Raw genomic sequence first — 17,538 nt, 5'->3', positions numbered from 1 at the left:
GAAAAACAAGTTGGGAGTGTAATTAGGATAGGCCAGGGATCTCAATCTGTGGGTCCCATCATATTTTGTAGCCCCTGACCTGACATCAACACCACCAGACTCGTACCTCCAGCCGGTTAAGTGGCATTTGCAGTCCTGCTACTGACCTGTCTCTGCAAGGTGATGGCATTGAAGGACTGGTTTCCCTCAACAATGCGTATGAGCAGGCTAATCCACGCAGACGTGCTGAGCGTGCTGCACATTTGGGGCATGAGAGCGATGCTGCGTATGAAGCCCAGCGTGCACCAACTCTTGTGCTGCTCCCGAGACACCAGCCTGTGGGAGTGACAACCTGACAGGAAGCAATGGGTAATAAGAATTAGACCACACATACACAAAAAAAAAATCTTGTTTTGAATTGAAGTGGATGAGGATTAGCTACCCGTCTTGTCATGAGCGGCGCTTTCCACAAGCATCCTCAGTAGCCCGCAGAGAGTACGCGTGGCGTCTGTTTGCAACACGTCAGCATAGATGCCAGAGGACAGTGCTAACGTCTTCAGCAGGTTGACGGTGCTTGTTAGCATCATGGCTGTCGGGTGACTGCTCTTCTCCGCTAGCTCACCTTCTGGAACAATGACAGGAGTGTATTAAATGCTGTGCTTCTACATGCCAGTGTTTCCCGTGCATAATTTTTTTTGTAGTGGCCCGATAACAACACATTTGGTCCGCCACAGATAATTTTTTTTATTATGGCGTAACCTGTTCGTCCTAGTCCAAAAACACGTATTAATGGGATTGTCTGCAAATGTAGTTTGTTGTTCCAACTCCACACAGTAGACTGCTTCTTAACGCAGATGCCACAAACTGTAAAGTAAATGTATTTATCATTACTGCAGTTGTTTGCTTTTTTATATTACTGAATTTAACAAAAAATAAATAAATTAGAAACAAAAAACTGAAAATCAGTACTAATTTCACAAGAAAAACATCTAAATATTAAGAGAAAAAAATGTCATAATTTTATGAAAATAACGTAACATGAGGAAAATGCAATTTTGCAGCATAAAGTCAAACTATTAAAAAAAAATTGTTATTTTTGTGACATCGTATATTATGAGAAAAACAAAACAACTAACAAAGGTTATGGAAAAACTTATAATGACAATAATATTTTTTTAAATTAGTCATAACATTGTCGCTGGCTACATTGCAAAAACACACACACAATAATCTTTGTCGAGCTAATGTGTCACACAGATACATGCTACACTAGTGGTGCAAATAAGAATGACACCTCATGACTAAAATTAATGACAATATTAATACAAAAAAATGTTGCAATAAGATTGAATAGCGACGATATTATGTAGCACAATTATCGACCAGCAAAATTTTAATATGGTGACCGGCATATGTCTCGTACACCACTGAGAGGTATCACCTCGATGATCACCTCGCTCCAGAAATAAGGCTCTGCTGCAAAGACTTAGTCGTGGTTGCCGCAATGAGCTATCAATGTGAAAACTAAGAATAAATCCAAACAGTATAGAACATATTTAAACAAAATTGACATATCATGATAGTGACTTTATGTTGTGTTAAATAGGGTTTTGCACATTTCGTATAAGACAAATCAAAAAGCTCCACACACAAACACTGAGTGGAGTGTAGCATCATGGCCATAAATTATGCAAATAGACTTATTACATCATCTAACCCACCCACTACTACCTGCCTCCACAGATAGATTGCCCTGTGGGAGGCATTAAAATGAGCCTTGCCAAGTCAGACTTTTTCATACAGCTAATGAATTGAACGTGTACCTAATGTGGCCAATGATGGCCGCGTGAACTGACCCGCATCGTCTTCCGTATCCGAGTCCTCGGGGGTGGGCTGGGCGGCAGGTGGCGGCTCCGCCAGCTTGAGGTCGTACTTGCCCTCTTTTCCCATCCGATAGGAGTTGGTGCTGCTTGTGTCCCACTGAACTCTTATCCAGCCGTCTTCTCCCAGCTCTCCGATGACCCGGCCGAGACCCGGAGACGGCCCGTCCTAAAATTACAAAAGAGTCGTCGTCACATACCTACCTGCATCTGCATAATCTGCTGATATCCAATATGGATGTACATGGTACCTGATCTCCCCATTTCCAGTCCACTCCCCTCATGACCCTGGTGCCTATTTTCATCATGGCTGCCAGCTCTGGGCCAGAGGCAGGAACAGGCGTGGGGGCAGCTTCCTTCCTAGACTCTTCCAACACAGTGGCTGAGCCTCCATGCACCGATAAACTCAGGTCTTCCTCACTGCTGTCTGTGCTGGGTCCTAATGGACAGATGACATAACACCTCTGTGTCATCCATTTGTCTACTACACCATGGTTCCTAAACACACAGCCCAATTGTGGACTGCCTACTTGGCAGCAACAACAGCTATGTTAACTCTAAACACATCATTATAGCAAAGTTTTACAAAACAAGTGCTGCAAAGCATGCTGGGAAGCTGGATGACAGCTCCCAGCATGCCTCTCTAAGCAGATAACTTCAGCAACTTTTAACAAAACAAAACCTTATCTAAAAGGCACTAACTGGCAACCCTGACAAAAAAAAAACAACAAAAGAAGTGACAATTTGTATTACTATGCATATACAGTAAACCTCGGATATATCGGACTCGGATATATCGGAAATTCGCTCACAACGGACAGATAAAAAAAAAAAAGATTTTTCTGTAATGCATTTCCAATAAAAATTCATTGCATATATCGGATTTTTTATAACGGATTTCACCTATTTCGGACAAAATCTCCAGTCCCGTTCCAATGCATTTCCATTAAATTTCCCTCGCATATATCAGATGGCCGCATCGTTATGCTAATCTTGTTGATGTCACTGGCTATTGTCTTTCTCCTGGCTCCAGATTTAGGACAAATATAAAAGTGAGTGACGCCAATAATACTAGCACAGCAGTGAATGAGATCTTAACGTCACTATTGGAAATAACGTAGGCCTGACGGGCGTAACAGGGCCTAGTTTAATTAACAATTTGTTATGCTCAGAGTCCAATAAAGTTATGTACCTTACGTCTCTTTTCATTGCCCAGTCCAGGTACATTGGAAACATAGTCAAGGAAGTGCCTTTTTATAATGGATAAAATCCGATTTACGCATATACCGGATATAAATCCGATATATGCGTAAAACGGACATTTTCCGGTATACGCATATAACGGATTTCGCTTATATCGGACAAAACCAGTGGGAACAATTGAATCCGATATGTCCGAGGTTTACTGTAGTAAGAAGCTGCTGAAGAAGCATGCAGGAAGCCAGCTGGTATCGCTCTTAGCGGGTGCTGATGTGGTCCTCTTCCTTTTTTTAAAAAGGTACCCACAGGCTGCTCCATTTTGTTTGTGACATACAGTAAAAAAAAAAAAAAAACACAACACGTTTTGTATACTGTGGCTGAGAACTCTGAAAAATATATCCAAGTTGACTTTGTATGGTGTTGTCCCTTGACAAAACAAAAGAAAGCAGACAGGCTACACGACTGACCTATGAGCCTGAGGATACTCTGCGTGAGGGCCAGCATGCCGGAGTTGAGCAGCAGACTCAGACTGTTGGCGCCATGTTTGAGGGACAACATGTGTATCATAGCCAGAAGGAAGCGGGCCTGCGGAATGGTGCCCAGGCTTGGTCCCGCCGGGTTCTCGTTGGTGATGGTTTGCAGAGGGACAGGCTGCACCCCTGTTTAGGAGACAAACACGTCAGGTACTGCCTTGGAGTACTGAGAAGTACATGCAAGCACATAATGTACCGAGCTCTTTAAAGCGTCCGCTCGCTTCCAGCAGGATATTACGAACGTTCTGGATGGCCCAGGAGTACAACTTGCCAAACGTCACCTCCAAGAGCATGCGGTTAAAGGGCGGGATCAAATCCACATCCTTCAGGCAGTCTGAAAGAGGCTCTCTGAAAAAAACAGACGTCACACTAATACCGCCGTGGCCAAATTGGACACACGGAAAAACCAAGCAAGGTTACCCAATGTTGGTTCCTTCCGGTATGACCCTCTGCCATCCACACAGCATGGCGTATTGCACAGACGGCAGCAGGAAGCTCTTGGAGGCCAACTTCAACATGGTGTCGATGCCCTCCAGCCTCACCTCCGCTCGCTCCAGCTACGATCAAGCATCCATTTAGTTTGGTCCCCGCAAGGTGCTAGACATGCCTTACATTTGCACTAACCTGTTTGAGAAGACACTTTCGCATCTTCTCCACATCCAGGGGCTCCTCTTTCAGTGCAAACTCCACGATTTTGGCCATGAGGCTTGACTGGGGGAAGGTGCCCTGAACGCTGTGTTTCAGCCATCGGTACTTCTGGACGTTGTCCACGGTGCTCACAATCGGTTGCCACTTGTCCTGCTTTGAAGGAACAATAGCACCAAGTCAGAATAGAGCAGGGGTGTTAAAAGTCCAGTCTGGGGGGCCTCATGCAGCCCACGGCTGTTATTTTATTGGCTCGAGGCACATTCTAAAAATATCATATAACAATAAAAACAGTAAAAATTGAATAATCAGCAGTGATTTTACAAAAATAACGTCATAATGTTATGAAGAAAAATAGTTAAGTGGCATAAAATTGAAATAGTAAAGATTTTTTTTAAGTTGTCATATTATGAGAAAATAAATTAAATTAAAATTTAGTCAAAATATGAAAAAAAACAGCAGAATTTTTTAACATTTTTACAAGAATAATTTTGTAAAATGATGCGGAAAAATAATGTAAGCTAATAGTTGAAAAATGAAACAAAAACATGATTATTTTTAATATTAAGAGAAAAAACAGTAAAGTTGGAATTTTTGGAAAATTTGGTTGAGGATGGAATTAATGGAATGGGAATAATATTAGAAAAAGATTATTGAAGAAGTACCTTGGGTGTCTTGCTTGTAGGTGATTTCCTATCAGTGGCTGTTGGGCTGATGTTGGCTTCTTCTTCTATGGTTCCTTCATTCTCAAGCTTTGGCTCTTCGATGTCACTAGACTTTTTAGGCACTATATAGGAAAAAAATATAATATAAGCACACCCGAGTCACGTTAGGATCATCAGAAATACCCGAGAATCAACCTCTTTTCTTCCTGCGCTCTCGGATGAGTTTCTGGGTGATCCTCCGCCAGCGCGGCTGAGAGCTCAGCAGCTTCAGCTTGGATACGATGGACAGGTCGTTGCTGACGGCCGGGCGGAGCTCGTTGAACAGGAAGCGCAGGCGCTCGATGACGGGGGCGCACACCTCTTTGTAGGAGCGGCCTTGCTCTTGGTGGGTCTTAAAAGACAGAGAGACGTTTCAGTGAACAGGCTTCGTTTGCATGACCTCCAAACTTCAAGTCAAACAATTCAGAATTGGGAAAATAGGCCGCTCAAAACAACAGATGAAACCTCAATGAATGGAGTCTGTTTTGCTTTTTCTTTGGCTATGCTTCAGTGTAAAGAAATTAATTAGGGTCAGGTTGGGTATATGAGGCATCACTGATGTATGTATTTACAATTATATTAGAATGATTATTTTCAAAACTGCCAGTAAAGTCAGTGAAAGTTATAAGATGGCAACCAATTGTCACCGGAATAATGTCACTACAGCAATCCCTCATTTATGGCAGTTAATTGGTTCCAGACCTAACAGCAAAAGTGAATTATTTCTAAGTAAGAGAATATATGCCCTGCAAGACAGTTTCCCTTGAAGGGGAGCAGAATGGGTGGTGGATTGAAGGTGGCATCAGAGGTTCAAAGTTGAGTTTTAGTGAGTTGTGGGGCTATGGCAGCAACAATAACCAGTCTTATTATTATGATATCATTTAACCTGCATTAAAAAGGTTTTGTTCTAGCGATCAGGTCTGGTGCTTGTCTCACCAAACAATTACTGACACCTAGTGGCCAATATGGAACACTTCAATGACAAGTTGAATGGTGGCTTATACAGTATTTGCAGCTTAAAAATGCAGAATTTAGGCCAAATCTATATGTATATTTTTGGACTGATAACAGGCTGTAGTCAAGCACAAAACAGTGATCATGATTCATTTTTGAAAAATCGCAATAGAGTAAGGGAGTGATGTTCCAACCACGATGTACTGAGCGATGACTTAGTACAAAACAAAATGTCGAGTTAAGCAGCATCGCGTGGTTTTCAGCTTTTAAAGCTTCCACTGTACATACCACTGTTTGCGTCACCATACCTTGATTAAAGAACACTTGGCCTGGTAGACCATGCGACACACGTCAATCACAGATTTAGGGAGGGACCTCTGTTTCGCCTGGTCCGCCCCCAAGGCACACTGACTGACAAGTGAGAGAGCGACGTGACCTGAGACCAGAAAAGGAAAATCAAAATAATTTGATTCTAAAAGTAGGTATGATGCAGGTAGGTGAGTGAGGCTTGTTGCTAGGTTACCAAGGTCTTGGTGTTTGAGCAAGCAGCAGAGCAGCAGGCGGCCCACTTCCTCCACAGGGTGCTCAGGAGGAAAGGTAATGGGTGTAATAAGATGGTACTGCTTACAGCAGCGCTCTATTTGGCACAGGAAGTCCTGCAGGGTCACAAAACAGCAAAAATATGAGCTTGTGTGAGACTGCGCTGATGGGGGCAACTTCTCACTCTGACCCCCCACCTTGACGGTGTGGTCCTGAGTGTTATTGTCAGCGATGGCCTGCAGGAAAGGCTGCGCGTGGTCACTGAGCGTGATTCTGCGAGAGTACAATTTGGCTTTGTCAGGAGTAGTGCTCCCCAGGGAGCTACAGTGGTCTTCGTCCTTCTCCTCGTTGTAGTTGTAGTGGATCTGGCTGGTCTGCAAGCCCCCGGCAAATATGGAGGACTGCAGCCACTCTGCACAAACGATGAATTGAAACACAAAAAACAGGGAATGACATATAGCGGAGATGGTATAAAACCTACTGGCACATTCCATCTCCATGGGTGACAGTGGGGTGCTCTTGGCCAGGTAGGAGGCATGGAGACCGAGCAGCACGCCTAAGTTCCTTTCGGTGTCAATGAGGGGGGATGACAGGCTGCTGAGGTCTGGAGTGGTGACCGTCTCCTGGTTTGGCTGCGAAGAGATAAACCATTTAGTATAATGGAATAAACATGATTGTCAAATAGCGTGGAGCTACAATTATGAACAAGTCCTTCAGAGCAAAGTGCGTGAAGTACAGTATGACAAGTACATTTGGATAGTTGGTATACCTCCATATACTGGCCAACACAGAAGGCCTGCATGGACTCCCTGGTGTCCTCAAACTGCAGGGCTGCTTCCAAGGCAACCACTGGGTCTTCTCCTGCAAACTGGGCTGGAGGAGAAGATACGGTACGTTACTACACCCTTGAGGTATTCACATAGGCTTAAAGCAGGGGTGTCCGAACTTGCTAAAATATGCAATAAGTTATATATATTTCAAGAAAAAAATGGATTTTTATTAGTTTTCACATTGTTTTTTTATTTCCAAATATTTCAACTTTCTTCTGTATTCCTATAATATATTGACCTTATTCCCATAACACCAGTTTTCCTAAAATTACAACTTTTTTTATGCGGATCAAAAGTGACTCAGAAATCAGGAAAAAGCCAAAAGAAAGAAACTAATTTGTTTTGCTTTTTTTTCACACTATTAAAAGAAAGAATAGCATATTTTTAATATTTAGACTCTATGCTCCTAAAATGAGAAATTAATTCTCCTCATAATATATTATATTTTCATAAAGTTTCTGCTTTTTTTGACATTTTGTCTATTTTACTTTTCTTCAATTTTATTCTGATTATATTATTACTTTATTCCCATAAAATGTTGGCTTCCATAACTTTTTCCGAAACCTAATTTTCCAAAAACTTGAATTTGATATTTTGTTTTTCATAGTATTTGAAACCACCTGCGGAGGTGGTTGGGCTTACCACGAAGCCTCAGCAGCATCGTGTTGTACGGGAGGAGCAACAAGCTGTAATTGCCCGTCAGTAGTCTGATGGAGGAGTTTATGGTCACCCGAGCAAGAGAGATGCAGTGACATCAAAGTCTCCTCAGCTGGCATTGAAGTACGAACTGGCAGGAAGTGGAAGGCTCATGAGGCAGTAGACCAGGCTGAGTCCCGCTTGCGACACAATGAGATGGTGGGAACAGTGGCTTCCGGACGGTCAGGCCTCGGGAGCAACCAAAGACCTCACTTCAACAAGGCACAGGGAAAGGAAAGGTGTCAGCTGATCCAGGAGGAGGTCCGAGCAAGTGTAAAAGGAAGCCTGAAGCACTAGGACAGTAGGGATGTGGCAGCAGGGAGCATGGACCCGATGGGAGGAGGCAGCTGACCGGAAGATATCGTGGACAAAGCTGTGGCGATCTGATCCACACCGGATCGAGTTCCTCATCCAGTCGGACTTGGCAGAGAATTCACTCGCTGGAGCACATCCTGAGCTGCTGCCCAAGGGCACTGGGGGACGGGCGCTACCGCTGGTGCCATGACCAAGTGCTGCGCATCATTGCAGAGGTCATCAGCACAGGAATCTCCACCAGTAAACACCATCAACCAACAAGGCAGTCCATCGCCTTTGTTAGGGTTGGGGAGAAGCCAAAGCAGTGCCGGAGTCAAGCAGGGGGGGCTTCTGGCGACAGCTCGAGACTGGCATCTTAAAGTCGACCTAAACATCGCAGTGACCACTCTCAAGCCAGACATGGTCCTGATGTCAGAAACAACTAGGCAAGTGGTCCTGCTGGAGTTGACTGTTGGATGGAGGAGGCCTTTGAGAGGAAGAGGGCCAAGTATGAGGAGCTGGCAGACAAATGCCGAAGCAGTGGATGGAGGACCCGATGCAACCCCATCGAGGTCGGGTACAAAGGATTTGTAGGCCAGTCTCTCATCAGAGCACTCAAGATGTTGGGAGTGAAGGGACAGCACAACAGAAGAGCCATCAAGAACATCACTGACGCAGCAGAAAAGGCGTCCAGGTGGCTGTAGATCAAGCGGGGAGATCCGTGGAGAACAACTAAAGCTACTTAGACTGATCAACCCGGCTGGGTCACCTGGGCGAGGGTGTCTGTTGTGAGACCCGAAATACAACAGTGATGATGTGTCTAAGTTGCACTGAAAGTGTATGTCAGAACTAGAAGTTTGAAAAACTAAAATATTTCATATTTCACTTTATGTTAATAAAAATTTTACCTCATAATATTATATCTTTAGTGCCACTAAATGCTTTTTTCTCGTTCTCTTTATTATTTTTTTCCCCACTGTTTTTGTTAAATTATGTTTGTAGAATGTGTCGCAGGCCAACAAATCGACCCCCCCTCAAAAAAACAGCTGGCCCCTACACATCTGGCTTAAACTCACATATAATATTGTTGCTTTTATTTTTTTTTTTTACCAAGAATACTGTTTCCTGTTAGTGACTGGGACTGAGCCTGAAAGTCCTTGATGTCGTAGACTCTTCCGTCAATGACCGTCCAGAAGCCGCCATCCTTGTTGTGGTTCTCCAGGTCGGCCTTGCGGATCAGGGAGACCTCTTCGTTATTTTTGGAACTTTGCCCCGTGAAGAACGACCCTACCACAGCACAGAAAAGATTACTTCAAATACTTAACTGGACTTCATCAAATATATCGTGGACTATACGTCACATTTAGCGGTATTTACGATGGAGATAATACATCATCAACTAAATCTAAGTTGCGCAACCAGCCAATCTATGAAAAAAGGGACATGTACTCCGGAAAACCCAGGAAGTGTTTTTGTACCCATGATGCCAGGCCATGCCAGGTCCTCATTATCATCCCGCTCGTGTCCAGGGGCCAGGTGGTTGAACCGGTCCAGATGCTCCAGGAGTCCGGCCAGGAGAGGGATGGAGCCAGTCTCCTGCATCAGGCCTGCGTCAATGGTGAGGAGGAGGACGATGGACACTACCAATTCGGGCAGCAGCACTCCTACAGGACGAGAGGCCGATTCATTGTTTGAATTACGACACGCGCTTTGTAACATAGCCTCTCGGCAGCATACAAGTTACCAGTTAGATCTCCTTCGATGACGCGGGAGACTTCGGCAAAGTGGCGGTGGCCAGTGGAGGCGATGCTTGTGGCCACGGGGAGGATGTCGCCAATGTGAGTGCACAGCAAGGCAATGTACTTTTTTAACAGTGAGCCCACGCCCAGAAGCTCAGGATCTACGGCACAAAACATAGCAATAAAAGGGCTGAAAGAAGTACTTGTCATTTGCACGGGGGTAACTTGTGGCCTCTCAAAAAATTTCACAATATTTTTTTTTAAACAGCAAAAAAATGAAAATATGCAATAATTTTACAAGAATAAAGTCAAAGTCGTAATTTTACATCATATAATTATGAGGAAAATATTTTTTTTAGCATGAAGTTCAAATATTTTAGTTATTTTTGAAATTTTAATATGAGAAACAAAATAAATAAGCTGTGATTTTTCTAGAAAATTAGGTTGCAAGAAAAGTTGTTATGAGAATAAAGTCAAAATATCATGGGAAAAAATTACAAGAAGTTTAAAATTTAAAAAACAACAGAAATGAAAAACCAGCTGTAATTTTACAAGAATAAAAAAATTTAAGAGAAAAAAAAAAGTTGTATTCTAATGAGAAAAATTTTTTGTTTTAAGCTGTACTATTATGAGAAAGAAAGACAAAATAAAGTTCCGTGTTTTGAAAAATTAAGTTGGGGAAAAAGGTAGAATGAAATAAAAATATTATAGGAATAAAGTCATAATTAGGGTGAGGAGCTTGGGGCTTGGAATAGAGCCTTCACATCGAGAGGAGCCAGTTGAGGTGGCTCGGGCATCTGGTCCGGGTGCCTCCGGACACCCCCTGGTAAGGCTTGCCCAGTTGGAAAGTCATAATTATGAATCCAAAACTAAAACTTTTGCACAATTTGGGTCGCCATTTGTCATTTATGGGGTAAAACCAGTTAAACCAGTTCAGAACCACTGATCTAGACTCGTACACCACCACCACCACACATATGTACATTGCAGGCCTGTCGGAAAAGAGAAGGTACAAAAGGACAAAACAGCAAATTCACGACTTACTGTATCCACTGACGTTGACAGAGTCATTGACGCCAAGGTAGAGTTTGCTAACCAGCAGTCTCTGGAAGCGGAGCAGCAAGTCCAAAGACGCAGAGCGTTCCTTGTTGTCGTGCTCCGCCTCTAAATAGTTGGAAATGCGCAAATGCGCAATGTCCTTCAGCCTGGCAATGGTCTGAGATGCGATATTTCTGGAGAAAAAAGAAAGCATGTTAGCCTGCTGCAATATTTAATGCAATGTTACGGACGCTAAAAAAGGGAAAGATGCCTCAAAAGTTGCTGGACAAGTTGCACCAAAGGCAGGATTTGCTTCCCCGCTGACTCGTAGATTCCAGTGTTGATAAGGTCTTTGTCCAGCATGGTGCGACAGCGCTGCATGGTGGAAGCGTTGGCCTCCTGCTCATCTATCTCCTTCTCCTTTTGGGCCTCCTTCTTGGCCTCGATATCCTATCACCGAAGCATCAAGACTCAGACTTCCAGACCAGAGTGAAAAGATGACACAGATACAGACCTGGATCTCAGCCGTGATGGCCGCATTCAGAGCGGATTCCAAACCTCCATCAGCCATCAAGCTGCTGACCAGCAAGTCGATCATAAATCGGCGGCCAGGGGTCACGCTCCTCTCATTTCCTGATGCTGTGGCACCACAAAAAAAAATGGTTCTCTCAATTCCCCCCTCATTTCTGCTCAACTACAGCAGAACCCGGACAGTCCAATGTACTAACCAGTATTGGGCAGCAAAGAAGACAGCGCCCTGGCCCGCTCCTCTGCAGTGGGCAGAAGCACTGACCATCCATTCTGGAGGACAGCTTGGGCGGCAGCTTGCACCGTGTTGAGCACCCCGGCGTTGCTAGCTAGCATGACCACTGTTTGTTTTAGGTTGTTCAGCAGAGCACTGCCCAGCCCCAAGCCCAGCTCCTCTGGATCCACCTGGTTACTAATAGCAGCATGGAGCTGGGGGAAAATCACAAAGTTTGTTTAAAAAGGTCCAATGACGTAACTTTTTTATGTTACAGCAGTGGTACCTTGGTTAACATCATTAATTCCTTCCAGAACGTCCTACTCTAACCAAAACGAACACTAACCAAATTTATTTTTCATATAAAAAATTATGTAAATCCAATAAATCTGTTCCAGAAAGTAAAAAATGTTAACACAAAACTTTCCAAATACAGTTGTCCCTCGCAATATCGCGGTTTGATTATAGCCATATTGCGTTCTTAAAAACAAACAAACAACTAATTAATTAATTAATGCTGTTTTGTTATGTCAAAACATCTTGAAATGCAAGTGATATGTAATATTCTGGTCACTAGGTGGCAGTAATGTTACAAGGATGAGAGATCCATCTTTAGTCCATTACACTACGTTGCACTGGATGTAACTAGCCATGAGATCCTTCCGTTTCCGTGTGGAAGTGGTAGGTTTGTGGCTTCTTACTCTGTCCTTCTGCACTGTGTTTAAAACTCTCTTAGGTTTAAAAGAAATAAATTCAAGGCTAACTGGTTAGCTCATTGTCTCGGAGCCGTCTAGAGTCCCTGTTGCATAATAGTTAGAATCTGGTGTAAACAATGAATAACAGAAGTGTAAGAGTGACTATAGGGGTGTTATTATCTGTATCCAGGGCTCTAATAATGTTAAAAATTGTATTTAGAAAGTCATAAACCTGTTTTCTATTTATTAATGTTGATTATTTATTTATTAATGTAGTCTATTTATTAATGTTGAATCCTATATTGTAGATATTAATTTGCAAGTTTCATTTTACATGAATAAAACCATTCAAAATGCATATATATGATGAGTGAAAAGGATAATTTACAGTTACTTTAACCTTTATTGACGACATGACTGCTCCCAAAGACACAATATGGCAGTGATACACCACACAAACATCATCTTCCTGTTTTACCATGAGTTATTGCTTGAATTCCATCGTGTTTCTGACCCTGATAACCCAAAAGGAGCCAAAGACAGTGCCAGTTTTTTAAATACAAATAGTGAGAAACATGTCAAATTCCCTTTTTTTTAATCAAAATGTCTTTGGGAACAGTCGCATCAAGAACAATGTCTTCAATTCATTAACATTTTGGGCATGAGTATCTTTATGGGACATTTAAATACTTGTGTCTACCTGGAGCCTGAGTAGGTTGAGCGTGGCAACCACCATACACTCATCCTCCTGCGGGGGAGGCCAGTCGGAGCTGCCATCCATGCCCTCGCTGACCTGCCGCAGGAGTAAGTCCAGTTGCTCAAAGGTCATAGGGCACACGTCCACCACAAAGGGAACGCGTTGGCCAACGGACCACTCGGAGCACGAAGACCAGACAAAGCTCTGAAAACAGAGGGAGCATGTTTCACCTCCACTTTTTTTCATGTTAACATCACGATTCAAAGGCAGTGCGTGTCACCTGTCCCGGGCCACAGGAGATGCCGACGATGTGTTTGGATTTGAGACCAGGGAGAGCCTTGGGGTGCTTCTTGTTGTAAAAGAGCGTGTCAAAGTGCTGGAGCTTATCGTTGCTACCCCAACTGTGGACTTCTCCATCATCAGTGAGGACGAGGCAGTGTGAAGATCCCACAGCGACGTCCACCACTTTTTTCCCTGTGAATAAAATACAAAAATCAGCTTATTATTACACTTGGCTTTTGTATGTTTGATGATTCTCTCCAGAATAATACATGCAAATTCACACATTTTTAATCAAACAATATCTTATAAAACAGGAACATGAATCAACACAATCGTCAAACCAAGCGCAAAACCAAAATATAACAGGTATTGAAATAAGTAATTGACAGATAATTGGTTCCTGACCTGACTATTCAATATTTATGGAGTAGAATTCCTTTTTTCTAAATTGAATACTTTGGTAGTTGCAGCAAAAACTGTTTGAGGTTCTAAATATGCTTTTTAACATTATTAAAGACCTCTAGACATGAACTAACAACCCTATAGCCATCTTCACGCTCCTAATACCCAATATAGTATATATGTGGATTCTCATAGAGAAAATAAGACAAAGAAATCTGGCTTACAACCTTCTAAATACAACTTTATAACAATATTGGAGCCCTCTAAACATGAAATAACACCCTTATAGTCACCTTTATGCTCTTATTACACAATATTGTATGTTATTGTTAGACATAAAATAAACTAAGCCGTATAAGACAGAGAAAATCTAAATACAGCTACTTAAAGGGGACCAATTATGCTAATTTTCCGTCCCTTTCTATTGAGTTGTGGACTCCTAGCGTCTTCAGCCATCCTGAACTTCTTTAAGAGCTCACTTCCAAATGCCCAAACCTCATTATCTGAAACGTTGGCATGGCTTAACATGAGAATACAACATTGTAACTACATCAGAAAAAGTGAAAAGTCAGAAAAGTGGAAAATGCATAATAGGTCCCATTTCATTATAGACATGAAATAACACCCGTTACATTGCTATTACTGGAACCACCCACATCTTTCAGTTTATAAACAGTCTGACTCATGAACATGGAAGATCCACTTAGTGGCATTCAATAATAAAAGAGCGCTCACCCTGCAGACTGTCCAGCAACTTTGGGTACCGGACGTGCTCATCTGTGCCATGTCCGAGGCGCTGATTGTCTCCCTTCCCCCAGGTGTACACCTGACCATCCTTGGTGAGTGCCAAGGAGAACTGGCTCCCACAGCACACCTTGACGATGTCCAGGTCTTGGAGCTTCTCCACTAGTTTGGGTGTCTTGCATCCATCGCTGCCTCCTCGGCCTAGTTTCCCGTAGTCCCCGTCCCCCCAGGACCATACTTGACCTGCAGTGACACAAACAATGTCAACATTGTCCTTTCACACACAGTATTCAACCCTGTGGGAAAAGTATCCTGACCATTTTCTGTGACAGCAAGAGTCTGTGCGTCGCCGCTCCCGCAGGCCACGTCCACCACCTTCAGTCCTTTCAGTGCCGTCACCAGCACGGGTGTAGTCTGGTCCTCGCTAGAGCCTAGCAGTAACACCATGTGATTTAAGGTGGGGGAAGAGGAACATCGAGTCGAGCACCACAGCCTGACTGCTGCTTACCGTGGCCTAAACGACCATAGTTCCCTCGTCCCCACGTGTAGAGTTCGCCATCTGCGGTAATGGCGGCGCTGTATGTGCTCCCGCAGGCTACGTGCACCACTTGCTTTCCTGCCTGCTTCCCGTTGAAGGCTGCGACCATTGTGGGCTCTTCCAGGTACCTGAAATGTATACGGCATTCTCAGACTGTCCATCCACACATTTATTGTTAAACGCTTACATGGGTTTTATCTGCTAAAAGTGTAAAGACAAACTCTTAGGGCACTGAAAAGAACATGTTTTGTGCTTTGACTGTTCATTAATGTGTACCATTGAGGACAAACTACAGTGTTTCCTGGTCAATACAGTGCACATGAACAGATGTTCATCAACACAACCATTCTTACCAAGTTCCAGCAAGGCATGCTGGGTATTAACAGCCGCAATATATCGGCCGGAACACATTTACAGTAACATACACGAGGATTAGTCTTATTTTCTGTTATTTTGTCTACTATGGGGCTGCATGGCCGACAAGTGGTTAGTGCGCAGGCCTCACAGCTAGGAGACCCGAGTTCAATTCCACCCTCGGCCATCTCTGTGTGGAGTTTGCATGTTCTCCCTGTGCATGCGTGGGTTTTCTCCAGGTACTCTGGCTTCCTCCCACATTCCAAAAACATGCTAGGTTAATTGGCCATAGGTATGAATGTGAGTGTGAATGGTTGTTTGTCTACATTACATTGGCTGGCCACCAGTCCAGGGTGTACCCGAGCTGGGATAGGCTCCAGCGCCCCCATGACCCTAAAGCGGTACGATAAGCGGTAGAAAATGAATGAATGTCTACTATGTCAGGTAATAGGTGTGTAAATGTCATGTCTAGAGGGCTCTACTAATGTTAACAACCATATATAGAAAGTTGGAAACAGGTTTTCTATGCTGTAACTACAAAAATAATAATACCAGTTATGAATTTTTAAAAAAGCCTACCGTGAATAAGGAATTCACAGTCAGGTATGGAACCAATCAACCGCCATAAACCAGGAATTATGTACCTGGAAGCATTTTTCATCAATGTTGTACCTTTTCTGGGAATGGCTTTCTTCATATCTGTTACCAGCTAAAATAGTCTTGTGGCATGCTAATGCATTTTTTTTTTAAATCAAGGATTTTTTTTTAAAGGCTTTTGCTGTGAACAGATAATTCTCAACAAGTGTAAAAGATACACTTGCACAGAGCATGAATTTACTGACTTTTCTAAAACTTGATTCAAGACTTTCCAACATTTGCTAAATGCTATTGTTCAACTTTAAATCTGGTTTGCCATGTCAACAGAGTCTGATGCATACGTGGTGTCTCCGTGTCCGAGGCGTCCGCCGTCGCCGCAGCCCCAAGAGAAAACCTCTCCGTTGGACGACAGGGCTAAGTAATGCTGGCCCTCTGGATGCGACGCCAGCTTTGCAATCTTTCTGGAGCTCAGACCGTAGATCAGCATTGGCGCCTATCGCAAAAAAGAAAAACATCACTCACTGACTCATCTTTGGTTGTCTAAATAAAGAAACGTTCAGCCAGCAGGGTTTCCCATACACTCATTTATCTATCTACTTGTTTTGTTTTTTTCTTTTTTAAATGATTAAGCTGATAATCAATGATAAATGATATAAAAGCAACATTAGATGACGTCTCATTTCTTAAGACACAAACCAAAAAGCTCCATTTTACCGTCCACGTATTATCAAATAAGATGGCATCATTAGCACCCCGCTAGCCAATGCAGCGTGTGCCCTCACCAGGGTTGTGCTCTTGTAGTTCTGGGCGTACACGGCACCGGTGTTGGACAGGATGAGAAAACCCTTTTCCGAACACACAATCTGAGTGACCCCGACGCTGGCGAGGGCTTTACACTGGATGGGTCCGTTTATATTGGCGTAAAGCTTCCAACCCAAAAGACCACAGGCAATCACCTCCTGCATGTTACCCTGAAACCCAAGACAAATATACAGTAAACATCCATGGGCCACCACCATGCCGAATACATCGTTCATTGGCGCACTCACCTTGTGCGTGGATGGGGAGTTGAGCTGAGGCGGGCTCCGAGGGGAGGCCAAGCGGTCCAAGTGAGCCAAAATCACCACAGCGGTCTGCCGGAGGTCGATGGCCAGATCGTTGTCCTGGGGCAAGGTCAAGTAGCGCAGAAAACTCTCGTTTGGGCTCAGAGGTGCTGAGAGAATCTGGAGATATTGACCAAGCAGAAAAGGGCTGTCAAAGTTAACGTGTTAAAGAAAATTCCTTTAATGACACTATAAAATACAGTAGGGTAGTCTGTGAAAGAAGTCACTGCTAGTATTAAAAAACTGTGAGATTTTTAACTGTATGTTATTTTTTGAATAAAATATGGCCTGTATTCCCAAAACAGATTTAACTTGATGTCATAAATTATTTTATTTTACTATACACTTATTT

General features: G+C 43.3%; 1 protein-coding gene across 8 annotated transcripts in view; it reads right to left on the bottom strand.

Moving 5' to 3' along the window:
• herc2 (HECT and RLD domain containing E3 ubiquitin protein ligase 2) overlaps positions 1–17,538 on the bottom strand; it is a 64,990-nt gene that overhangs the window by 32,605 nt on the left and 14,847 nt on the right. For 2 of the 8 annotated variants that reach the window (XM_058074125.1, XM_058074124.1), the window contains exons 10-39: positions 17,133–17,306; positions 16,866–17,054; positions 16,425–16,576; positions 15,103–15,260; positions 14,912–15,025; positions 14,586–14,837; positions 13,447–13,640; positions 13,170–13,370; positions 11,761–11,989; positions 11,547–11,671; positions 11,304–11,482; positions 11,039–11,226; positions 10,000–10,155; positions 9,734–9,919; positions 9,366–9,542; positions 7,205–7,308; positions 6,917–7,067; positions 6,633–6,847; positions 6,419–6,551; positions 6,204–6,331; positions 5,098–5,293; positions 4,903–5,024; positions 4,217–4,393; positions 4,013–4,149; positions 3,789–3,940; positions 3,527–3,718; positions 2,111–2,298; positions 1,803–2,028; positions 422–604; positions 147–331 (exon numbers count right to left, since the gene is read on the bottom strand). In XM_058074125.1, coding sequence (XP_057930108.1) covers positions 147–331; positions 422–604; positions 1,803–2,028; positions 2,111–2,298; positions 3,527–3,718; positions 3,789–3,940; positions 4,013–4,149; positions 4,217–4,393; positions 4,903–5,024; positions 5,098–5,293; positions 6,204–6,331; positions 6,419–6,551; positions 6,633–6,847; positions 6,917–7,067; positions 7,205–7,308; positions 9,366–9,542; positions 9,734–9,919; positions 10,000–10,155; positions 11,039–11,226; positions 11,304–11,482; positions 11,547–11,671; positions 11,761–11,989; positions 13,170–13,370; positions 13,447–13,640; positions 14,586–14,837; positions 14,912–15,025; positions 15,103–15,260; positions 16,425–16,576; positions 16,866–17,054; positions 17,133–17,306 — 5,163 coding nt within the window. The remainder of the gene's footprint in view (positions 1–146; positions 332–421; positions 605–1,802; positions 2,029–2,110; positions 2,299–3,526; positions 3,719–3,788; positions 3,941–4,012; positions 4,150–4,216; positions 4,394–4,902; positions 5,025–5,097; positions 5,294–6,203; positions 6,332–6,418; positions 6,552–6,632; positions 6,848–6,916; positions 7,068–7,204; positions 7,309–9,365; positions 9,543–9,733; positions 9,920–9,999; positions 10,156–11,038; positions 11,227–11,303; positions 11,483–11,546; positions 11,672–11,760; positions 11,990–13,169; positions 13,371–13,446; positions 13,641–14,585; positions 14,838–14,911; positions 15,026–15,102; positions 15,261–16,424; positions 16,577–16,865; positions 17,055–17,132; positions 17,307–17,538) is intronic. The other 6 variants (XM_058074132.1, XM_058074129.1, XM_058074127.1 and 3 more) reach the window with 5 other exon arrangements.

Source organism: Doryrhamphus excisus, chromosome 5 (genome assembly GCF_030265055.1).
Source record: "Doryrhamphus excisus isolate RoL2022-K1 chromosome 5, RoL_Dexc_1.0, whole genome shotgun sequence".
In the NCBI taxonomy this organism is placed as follows: Eukaryota; Metazoa; Chordata; class Actinopteri; order Syngnathiformes; family Syngnathidae; genus Doryrhamphus; species Doryrhamphus excisus.
Note: the sequence above shows the minus strand (reverse complement) of the source record. Positions and strands in the feature narration are given on the sequence as shown.